Here is a 12,088-nt window from a genome sequence, read left to right as displayed (position 1 = left end):
CGACAGGGAGAGTGACTTTGATACTACACCTGAACCTCCTGCAGCAATAACAGTTACTGCAGTCATCATCATCATCATCATCATCATCACCTGTATTAACATGGAGTCTGGTGATCTTCATCATCATCATCATCATTTTTATCATCTTCTACAATAACGATAATGATAAACCTTTGCACACATGCTTTATATAACAAATACATATGGAGGGTGTGTGTACAAACACACCTTACATGAGGGGTATGATGTCTGTGTGTGCGCATGCGCGGTTGCACGAGGCGACAGATGGTCCACTATCCTCACAAAGAGAGAGAGAGAGAGAGAGAGAGAGAGAGAGAGAGAGAGAGAGAGAGAGACTTTTTGGCTGATACGAATGGAAGATTTATCACGTGATCCCCGGGGCCGTTTTAATGACGTACACACCATATGGCGCGTGCCGGGAGGGTGTGGCCTCGATATGCTAATTACCCCCCTCCAACCCCTGTTGTGTTGGTGTGTGTGTGTATGTGTGTGTGGTGCTGAGTATAAAACAGCATCCTCCCACACACACCTCAGAAGAAAGCTCAGAGCAGATCACGCACAGTCACGTACGGACACGCACACAGAGCGCGCGGGATGAGTGCGATCTGACAAACAGCGGCTCGTTACAACAGGTAAGTTTTTTTATTTCTTTTTTTTTTTTAAATTAATAATGATCTGTTTTACAAATTCCTCCTCTGATTGATTATTTAATTGTCTGTGTATCAAATTTTAGGATAATAAATCTGATCAATTATTTACACCAAATTAAAAGCTCAATCTATTAATGCTAATTTAACTTAATTATTTGTTTCGTCTGTATCAAAATAAACCAGCCCGCCTTTAATAAAGCAGCAAATTAACCAAGATTCCTTATTTTTTAATCAATTTTTATTTTTTAAATTTTGTTTGGTTGGTTGGTTGGTTTCATTGTATTTCCCAGTTTTTTATGTTATTAGCCTTTTTTTCTTCCAATTAATTAACCTAATTATACATTTTTTACACTCGGTCGTTTCTTCCTCTCTGGAATTGTTTATTTATTTTAAATTAATTTTATTTAATTCAATTTAATTTTGTTTATGTGTTTGTTATTTTATTCAGTTCATTGTTGTTTGTTTTATTTTGTTTATTCCATGTCTGTCTCTGTGTTAAATTACATTAACGGGACATTAAAGTAACGGGACCAGTCAGCGGGAAACGGAATGGAAATAATTAAAATCCTAATAATAATAATAATAATAATAATAATAATAATAATAATTAGTCTATTAATTTAAAAGCCTCTGCAGCCAGCTTACTACTTTGGGTTAAAAGATATCTTTAAAATCATCCGCTTTCATTTTTAAAATTTAAAGTAATCTTTATCTCGTCTTATACATTAAAAAGACGGGATTTTTCTGACGGACTTTGACGATTTTTAATTTTGATTAATAGAAAAAAAGTGTTAATTTCAGAGGCCAAAGCTGCAGAGTTGAACATTATTTTTAATACTAATTTGACTAAAGAGCTGATTCCGTTTCTCTCCGGACAAAAGTTTCTGGACAGATTTTTTTAACTGTTAATAAAGCTTGTTTATTTTGTAGCCGACATATTATAAAGCCTTTCGTGTCAAATTTGTGCTTTGTGCAGAGTTGTCTATTTATGGAAAGGTTTCTACGAATATATGATGTTCCCGCACATTTCATTTTTCCTTACTTAAATTGCTTTAATACATTTTTCAAGCTCCATAAATTCAGTTTTAAAATACATCTCTTCTATATAGGCTTATATTTACAAGTAAGGAATCACAGCAGCTTAATTAGGCCTAAGTACGTAATTTTAATTGTGTTTCTGTCCGTTTAATTGTAAAGGAAAAAGTGATTCTGTTCAACACAGACATGCCATTATGTCCGATCTTATGGGAATTAAACTTTTAACCATTATATGAACATATAAAGGTGTGATCTCTGATTGATCCCGAAATTTAAAAATCAAGTCCAACAAAACCAATTTAAACTTAAAGTATCATGGCCTGACTTTAATCCCAAAAGACATTTTAATTTTGTTTGGCCAAAAATGAATTTAAAACGTGAATTAAAAACTTAATAAGACAGGTGAAAATGTTTTTACATCATAACCAGGCCTCTCATGGGCAGTTAATTATCATTTTTATTAAAAAGCTTTCTTCTTCATACATTTTCTCATGAATATATTTTCTTCTGTTTATAGTCTCAAACTGAGAATCAGCATCATGACCAGGTCTGTGCGGGAGGAGCAGGGGTCAGTGGAGTCGGAGGAGCAGCAGGAGCTCCACAGCCCCTCAGATGGAGGCAGAGGAGAGGAAGAGGAGGAGGACAGCCTCCACCACCTGGAGGACGAAGAGGAGGAGGACGAGGAAGAGGAGGAGGAGGACGGCGAGAACAAACCCAAGAGGCGAGGGCCGAAGAAGAAGAAGATGACGAAGGCTCGTATGCAGAGGTGAAGGAGACTGCGTCTTTTGAAAATAAATATTTTTATGTTTGTCCTCAAGAGGGCGCTACAGGGGAAAGTCATGTGGTGATTAAAATGTACAGGGTTTATCCTCTAAGGAGCAGGACTGAGTTCAGTAAGTTTTAATCTGACCTGTAGACTTGTTCAGCAAAGTGCTAAATGGACGAACATCATCGTCTCTCTGATGGGATGAAACATCTGGACTAAAAATGTTATAGTTATTTGATGGAAATCGAAACAGAACCATCAAACTTTTTAAGTATATGATCCAAAAAACTTTCTTGTGGATCTGAGAATAAGGGGTCTCATTTATCAAACAGTTTGTAGGATCCATACTAAAAATGTAAGTACAGACAAAAGCCAAGTTTCCAAAATGTTCATAAGCATGGGTCAAAGTCTCCTCCATCAAGGGCTCATTTTGTGTGTATGCAATGTTTATAAAATGAGACCCCAGAAGTCTCAGCAGTTGTCCTGATCTCACAATCCAAGCCTAAAATATAACATTTCTTGTGTCTCAGTCAGGGCCTTGTTTCCCAAAAGCATCTTAAGGCTGAGATTATCATAAAATTCGTCTTGTGTGCCTTCTTAAGCTTAAGATGTGTTTCCCAGAAGCATCGTAACTGAACGGTCATGCTTAGAAATGACCGCATTAAGAAGTGTCTCCTACTGATTCCTTCTTACAGAGCAACTTGTAGGTTAGAGCCCCAAGTAAATCAGTTTGTAGGAAAATCATATAGACACTTGATTCTTAAAGAAATATATCCTGTGTCAAAGTCCTGTGCTTGACCCAGTCACCGTCTTATTCCCTCCGTAAACTGTGTCACTCTTGGTACTCTGTCACCTGGCTATCTGGCAGTACATTATGTGAGTTCTTACCTTGTAAACCTACCACTTTAATCTCAGATAATGTCAGAGATTGGCTAGCACCAGCCCTAACCATGACCTCTTCACCCTAATCCTAACCGCTTCTGACCTTTTAGCATCAGCGTGAAGAGAACTAGCCAATCACAGCACGCAATGGGATCAAAAATAAAGCAATGTAGGGATGGGTGTAAATAACCGAATAGCTGCAGTGTGACTGTTCTCAACCCGCTGCAAATACACATACGCGTAAAAGGGCAACTAACACAATTTAATTTGAAAATTGATTAGCAAAAATGATCTGTCGTCAGCTCCTCCTCTCTGATATATTTATCGATTCTGGCTGAAATTAGATTTTCCCAGTGGAATATTTTCAGTTTCAGTATCTTTTCTTTTTACTTATGGTGCGTTTGTTGTTTGCCTCACGTTACATGCAGCAGTATGATGACAGAGTGACATCTACAACAGATAATCTGCATATTATTGAAACTTTTTGGAAGCTTCGTATTCTTAATGAACAGCTCCAAGTACAAAATGTTTCCTCATGTCATATACAACAGCCGACATCAAGATGGTTTTAAGTGATGCTCTCGGAAACATGCAGAAATATGAGTGTTCATAGAAACTCAGGCCTCAAGTAACTACCACCACCTACCATTACCATTCTATACTTTGATTTATAGCGTAAAGGACAGCTTTCTCGTCAGTGTCTGATGCTGCAAGTCACTGTGCAAGTGCTCGATTTTGATGCCTTCAGAGTGAAACCAGCTTGGCGCTGTAAACACTTGGATAGACTCATAAGCTTCCACTGTTTTTACTGCAAGTCATGACGGAAAATTCCCAACACTGCCGCATATTTTTAACTGTAACATTGCCCTGCTGCCCCTTCTAGTTAAATTTTGGGACAGTTTCTTTATCTTTCAACTTAGCTACTTGTGTATCTATTAGCCCAGCTGGGTTTAGCCGCACACGTTTGACAGAATTGCACTTCATCTTATTGTACATTGAGCTGTGATCATTGCCAAAATGTCTGTAAGCTAACATGCTAACTACTTACAGTTGCAGACATTTGTTGAGCTACAACTGATTGCATGTGTGCTTGGATGCCGATTGGATGTTACAGATACAATAACAAATAACAGGGCTAACAATAAATCTGTTCTGTGTTTCAGGTTTAAGGTCCGTCGCATGAAAGCTAACGCCCGGGAGAGGAACCGCATGCACGGGCTGAACGACGCTCTAGAGAGTCTGAGGAAAGTCGTCCCTTGTTATTCCAAAACCCAGAAACTGTCCAAGATCGAGACGCTGCGCCTCGCCAAGAACTACATCTGGGCCCTGAGCGAGGTCCTGCGATCCGGCAAGGCACCCGATCTCATGAGCTTCGTCCAGGCGCTCTGCAAAGGTCAGTGTCACCTTACAGCGACGGACTGGACCAAGTTAATCAAGACCCTGAGTCAGTCTGGAGCCTGATAGAATTAACATGAAGGGAAAATTATAAGCAATTATCCTAATTCAGGGAGGGTGTATTTTATATTGGCTATCAATAAAAATCTTAATGATTTTCTTAAAGGGCCCCCTAGTGCTAAAGCTGGGAGTGCCATTTGGCAGTCAGAAGAAAATTTCCGAGGATAGCGAAGGTATGACCTGCCCTACCCTCCCCGCTGATTGGCTAGTACTTGTTGTCTTTGTTGGTTGGGTTGGTTAAGCTTAGGCAAGAGGAGTAGGATAGGTTGGGGTTAGAGTAAGTATGTCAGGGTAAGCCAGTAAGACGTAGAGTAAGGCAGAGGAGGGCGGGTCATGCCTTCGCTATCCTAGGAAATCTACTTGGAGATATACTTGCTTTTAACTACACGTTCACATGTACATAATGGCTGTCTCATGTATATCCTGCGTCCATTTGGAGCATTGCTTGTCGTCAGAAATTGCAATATGCATGTTGGATAGGGACAGTATAGTGGCAGTATGGTAATATGATCGGGGTCAGTAGGCATGTTATCATCGATAACGATCTCTACCATGCGTCATTGCCACTGCACAGTGACTAATATATGCCATTGAGTCCGTCACCATTGTTACTTTTTCAAAGCCAGAAGTGACCATATGTGGGCAAGAGGGTGGATCTGACTCATCGACTGTAGCTATGCCTTGCAGACAAGCTGCCACTAAATATGCATAACTTTAAGCCTTAATAAAATGTAACTGGGTGAGTTATGTTAACTATTAGCCACCAAGACCAAAACTGTTTTTTAACCAGAATGTAAACATGCTGTAAAGTTGAGCATTTTAACATGGGGGTCAATGGGGATTTACTCTATTTTGGAGCCAAGTGGTCATTTGAGGAACTGCAGATTTTGGCACCACCAATTCTATGGCTTGGTTGAAGGTTGCCACTTGAAGGAAACCGGTAGTCCCAATGGAATATATTAAGTGCCATAACCTTTTTTATAACTCACTGGTTTACATTTTATCACGGCCCAAAGTTGCGCATATTTAAGGGTGAGGTCACTTGAGTTACAGGCTGCTTGCTGTGGTTCGAAACACCACCACTGCGGACTTATTTGTTTTTTCGTTCGTTGTTTTACGTTCCTTTAGTCCATTACCCACTCCACTGGATGTTGGGATGTGTGTGTCTTTTGTAGCCTACTGTTTTGGGCGTTACATGTAACACCGTGGCAGTGTTTTCCAAACAACAACAATGGCATTAACATGTCAGTAACACTCATTTACTGTCCCTGCTATATGGCGACTGAACTTGTCCTCCTCTACAAGCGGAAGGAGCTCCTAAATTGCAGACATTTACAGCTGCTGTCTTTTTCTCTTCAAGTCGCGATTGCTTTCCGTGATCAGACCTTATGTACAGAACAGCGAGGCGGCATAACGGCACGATATTCCTGCCTTAAACAGGCGTTGTAAAACAGGCTTATGAGTCAGATTCACCCCTCACTCCTCCACAGTTCCACCCTCTTGTCCAAATATGGTCACCTCTGGCTCCAAAAAACCATGGCAACGGCCAAAATGCCAAACTCGAGACTTCAAACTGGCAGTCCACCAACCAATGGGTAACGTCATGGTAGCTACATTCATTATTTATACAGTCAATGACGGGAACGCATGTTTAAAAAGCAAGTTTATCTCCAGTCTAAGACACAGTGATGATTGATGGATCAGAATGGATTGATTATTGTCTCTGCTCTCAGGTCTGTCTCAGCCGACCACTAACCTGGTGGCGGGCTGCCTGCAGCTGAATCCTCGGACCTTCCTGCCAGAGCAGACGCCCGACCTACCGGTTCACCTTCCCCCTGCTGGCGCTGCCACCTACCCTGGACACTACTCCTACCAGAGCCCTGGGCTGACGGCCGGCCTGCCCAGCCCGCCCTACGGCACTATGGAGCCCTCCCACATCTTCCACCAGGTCAAAGGTCAACCCTACGGCCCGCTGGAGCCCTTCTTTGATGGCGTCCTGGTGTCGGACGGCCCGGCGTTTGATCCGCCCCTCAGTCCACCACTCAGCATCAACGGGAACTTCTCGTCCTACAAGCACGAGAGCGTCGCAGCTGCTGAGTATGACAAGAGTTTCTCCTTCAGCGTGCACTATGGAGGAGGAGGAGGAGGAGCTGGGGGACATCCTGCCATCTATGGTGGCGGGGGGTCCACCCCACGGTGCGGTGAGCTGCAGGTGGACGGGCTGATGGGCTTTGATGGACACTCACACCACGAGCGGATGATGAACGCCCAACTGAACGCCATCTTCCACGACTCCTGAGGAAGAGGAGGACGAAGGACTGAGAGACTGTTGAAGACAGAGAGACGAACAGAGAGACAGTTATGTGGAGGGACAGACAGTCCCGTGTACGTCTGTCATTTTATAGCTGTCTTTCCTTCTTTCTCTTCTTCTGTCTGTCTGCGTCAGGTTCTACGACTCCTCCTCACCACGAGGGCAGTGATGTCGACGACGATGTCATGTTAATGATGTAACCTTCTTTGTAGCGATTCGTCCTGCAGGAGACGCTCTCTGAATGTCTCGTTATTATTCATATTATCACTTAAGAATAATCAATAATCAATAAGCAATAATCTGGAGGAAACTATGCAATTTTGTTAAAATCTGAGTGGCGACGCTCGGCTGTTAATTCCAAATGTTGAAAGAATAAAGATTTCTCTATTTTTGGGTCAGTGTGTGAGGCGGCGTTAAGCCGGAATCAGGCCGGTGTTGAGCCTACGTTGGGCCGAAGTGTTCATGTTGTTCATGTGGTTTTTACTTTTTGCTTTTTATAACGTTCCTGTAGCGTTCTTTTAACATTTCATGTGACTCTTGTTCATATTTTATAAGATAGATGTTTATAAAGGCCTTTTATTAAAAGGAATTCAATGTGATTCATCTGAAAGACTCTGCTCATCAGTGTCAACACAACAAAACTACAAAACACCTCCATTCAGTCCAGTTTACTGTAGTCGTGTCCGCTTTGTTACAGGTTAGTTTAGTCATCTTCAGTCCAGTTTGGTCAAGGTCACTTCAGCCGAATTCAACTTCATTAATTATCTTTAAAAACACATTCATACAGAAAGAAATATGAAAAAAGTCAAAGCTGTAATTGAATTGAATCAAATTTTAGTTAAAGTTAAAAAGCTTTTATCTCCAGGTTTGGTCATGCTAAATAAAGACATTGTATGGATTAAGCATTTCAATTAACAAAGTGGTCAACAGTAGACAGTGCTGGACCATAGCCAAGCTTCCCGTGGTGCCTCCTCCTCCAGTGAAAATAAATAACAAACGTATACTGTATCTGCAAAATTCGCTTTCTCCTCTTTTATCTAACGCCCCCTTGTTGGCATTTGCCTTTCCATTTTATCTTCCTCTCATGCCCTCCACTTAAACTTCACTTCACCGTACCCTTCAGTGCTCCAGCATGTCACTCACAGTCTACACTGCCAAGACATGAGGTGGTAATCTTAGGATCATTTTCGGGAAATTTCATCTCCTCCTCCTTTATAAGTTAACATTAAATTAATAGTTTATAACACACTGTGGGCAGTGGGAACTCGTGTGTGGAGGCTTGTATATAAACAGATGATGAATAACAGTAAAATACAGTTTTATTAATATAAAATATATCTTAATACACGGTTCCTACAGTTTCAACTTAAGACTTTATAAGACTTTCTTAATGCCACTGAGAATGAAATTTAAGACTTATTTACAATTTGAAACAAAATAAATTAAATCAAAATAAAATAAAATAAAATAAAATAAATATTAACTGGCATCAGTTACCTTGGGTAAGGGACAGTTTGCCCAAATATTCTTTGTGATATAAAACATAACCTTTTTGTCATGTGACACAAACGAGGGTAGAAGAGAACTCAAGAGAACTTTAACTCATCCAGTGGGCAGTGGGAACTTGTACATGGAGGCTTGTGTATAAACACATAATGAATAATAGTAAAGTACAGTTTTAATAATAAAAAATATATCTTCATACATGGTTCCTACAGCTTAAGGCATGTTAGTTTTTAACACTTTCTTAATGCCACTAAAAATAAATATAGACAAATTTACAATGACAAAAAAATAAAATAAAATAAAATAAAATAAAATAAAATAGAATAAAATAAAATTAAATTAAATTAAACTGAATTAAATTAAATTAAAAATAAAAAAAACTACAAACCGCTATCAATTACTTAGGGTTATGGACAGTTTTGCCCAAATATTTTTTGTGGCATCAAACATGAACTTTTCGTCATGTGACACAGACGAGGGTAGAACAGAACTGGAACATATCTGTCGTTTCTTGGCTGATTTGTGTCTCTCACATTACATGTAGGAATGCACTGTCTTTAGTCACATCATGTCAAGTTAAAAAACGTTTTGCATAAAATACACCTAGCTCTGTATGCATTGCCTTGCACCATAGACTCAGTGCCTTTTAAGACTTTTTAAGGACCTGCAGGAGCCCTGTTCATCTGAGAAGTTGTTGGCAAATGCTGTAAATTAATAAGCACTTAAAATGTCCTTATATATGCTTTAAACTAGGCCTACATGTTGTTAACCATTTACTGGATTCAGTCAGCCACGGTACAGTTTGAGTCATTCCATGACACCATCGCACACAGCTGCTGTGAAAAGATCCCCTGTATAGTGTACTCAGCTTATCTTCATACTACCGAAGCACCAGCTCTGAAACCTGTAGACATCCTTAAAATATTCTCACCGTCAGCTAAAACGAGTTTGAAGGTTGAGGTGTTGGAGATACAAGGTTTCCATGTGACAATAGTGTTACATAAAGTGGATTTTAGGCTCCGAAAATGATAAACACATGAGGAGAAAACACATATCTCCTTACAGAGAAAACCCTGTTAACACGTTAACAACATTATCACAGCGACTGAAGGACAAAACCAGGATCAGTGTGTGTGTGTGTGTGTGTATGTGTGAAGGGCACAGATGTTCGTTCTGCAGGCAAGATTTTAATTTATGAAAATGATCACGTTTATGCATGAGAGCCCCCCTCCTTACACACTGCTGTCCTACTGTGTGTGTGTGTGTGTGTGTGTGTGTGTGTGTGTGTGTGTGTGTGTGTAAGTCAACAGGGACAATATGGTGGCCATATCCCACCATTTAGCCTCCCCGTTGAAGTGGAATAATAATGAGAGAAAGTCCGACTGCAGCATAAAGATTCATCTTGTTCAAATGGAGCAAAACTATTTCATTAACACCGACCAGAAATAACAAAAACTATTTAATAACAATGCAAAGAAAAGTTGCTTTAAATGTCATGAAAAAACACTGTACAGATAAATATAACTATCTGGAAAAATTCAAATGAAAACTGTTTGAAAAAGCTTTTTAAAATTAAAATAAACGTCACATGGACCTTTGTAATCACACTCAGGACACAGCTACTGTAGCAGCAGTCGCAGTATTAACGGTATTAATAGTAGCATTAGCAGTCGTCTTTGTGATAGAGGGTTTGTGTTTCAGTCTGTTGGCTGATCATAACACTGATTAATGCAGCTTAAACTAAGCCATCTGTCATCAACACACACACACACACACACACACACACACACACACACAGACACACACACTCATAATATGGTGTTTATACCGCAGCCAGGGAGCATTCTTCACTCTGATTGGTTGGCAGGTGTCTGTGAAAATCATATAGGAGGACACCTTCAACAATCAGTGCTCAAGGTACATTAAAACTGCAGGTAACCATAGCAACAGTGCTGCTGCCACTAGGCTTTCATTACTGCAAAGTTAAATGAGAGCTGAAACTAACCTACCCTTGGGGTAAACTGACAAAAAACACACTATAAATCATGAAGGTGGATCTAAACACAGTGGACAAGACAGAGGAGACAGTTGAGGACTCAACTCCACTGACTGGTTTATGAAATTGCAACCCAGTCTCATTCCGAAGTCGTCGAAACCCTGCACTTGGGCAGTGACTTTCAGCATCAGACACTGATGGAAGAAGCTGTCCTTTAACGTCGGCATGATACGTGGTTGGTCGTTCACATTCTCAGGTCATTGAATACCAACAATCTGTCTGATACTGGCGCACAAGGCATCTTGTTGCATCTGTATAAGACTCACAGTTGTCTCGTGGGTGAAACACGTTATAAAACCTTAATACCCCTGGGAAACAGCTGCTGTTAGGTTTAGGCAAGACAACTACTTAGTAAGATTCAGAAAAAAGATCACGGTTTGGGTAAAAATAAATATGTTTGTTACAGTTAGACATAACCTGATGTAAATATGTGAAGAAACATGAAGTAATTACCTGACGTACTTACATAACTTACGTAAAGGTATGCTAAAAAAGTCAGTGTTGACTTTTGATTTCACTCAGGACACAATGAGTGGGTAAAAGTCCTGTGTTTGTTTGACCCGTCCACCACCCTGAACTCGTCCCTATGCAGACTTTCTCACCTTTTATCAGTGCCCGACTGATATGAGACTTTTGAAACCAATACAGATACCAATTTTTCTGCGAATATTACATGTGCTGGTGCCACAGCACTGAGATAATTGTAAACAATAGAGCTGGAGCACGCTCTACTAGACAAACTACGCAATTACACCATAATTAAATCACTATAAGCTTTGTTTTCTGCAATATATGTTTTGTAAAAATGTTTTATGTCGGTGCGTATCGGAAAACAGATACGCAACTCTCTGCAGCTTGTGCAGAATGCTACAGCGAGACTCCTCACTGGTGCCAGAAAAAGAGACAGCATTACACCAGGACTAGCATCCCTACACTGGCTACCTATTGAATACAGGATTGATATCAAGGTTCTTTTATTCGTTTTTAAAGCCACACATGTGCTGGCACCTCAGTACATTGCTGAACTTCTCTACCCCTACTCCAACTCTCGACCTTTTGGATCTTCAGAACAATGTCTTTTAACTGTCCCACGATCGAGGCCGGTGGGTAAGAGAGATCATGCCTTTGTGGTAGCTTCTCCAAAACTTTGGAAAAGCCTCCTCCTCTCAATCAAATCCTCCCCCTTCATTGACACTTTTAAGACAAATCTTTAAAAACATACATGTTTTCAATGGCCTTTGGTTTTAATATTTTAATATTTCATAATATTTTTATCTATGTAATTGTTCTTACCAGTGTTAGTCTGTTTTATATTTGTAGGCCTAAACATGTTCTGTTATATATTCCAGTGTCATTCTTTTATCTTGTACAGCACTTTGGTCAACTGCGGTTGTTTTTAAATG

The 12,088-nt window shown here is 40.1% G+C and overlaps 1 protein-coding gene across 1 annotated transcript; it reads left to right on the top strand.

The window, feature by feature from the left end:
• The first annotated feature begins 553 nt into the window (after positions 1-553).
• neurod1 (neuronal differentiation 1) lies at positions 554-7,722 on the top strand. The gene is made up of 4 exons (XM_033613258.2): positions 554-653; positions 2,227-2,475; positions 4,521-4,750; positions 6,546-7,722. Exons 2-4 carry the CDS (start codon positions 2,249-2,251, stop codon positions 7,109-7,111), a joined length of 1,023 nt encoding a protein of 340 aa, XP_033469149.1. The 5' UTR covers positions 554-653; positions 2,227-2,248; the 3' UTR covers positions 7,112-7,722.
• Positions 7,723-12,088: the final 4,366 nt, after the last annotated feature.

Source organism: Epinephelus lanceolatus, chromosome 14, assembly GCF_041903045.1.
Source record: "Epinephelus lanceolatus isolate andai-2023 chromosome 14, ASM4190304v1, whole genome shotgun sequence".
Taxonomy (NCBI): Eukaryota; Metazoa; Chordata; class Actinopteri; order Perciformes; family Serranidae; genus Epinephelus; species Epinephelus lanceolatus.
Note: the sequence above shows the minus strand (reverse complement) of the source record. Positions and strands in the feature narration are given on the sequence as shown.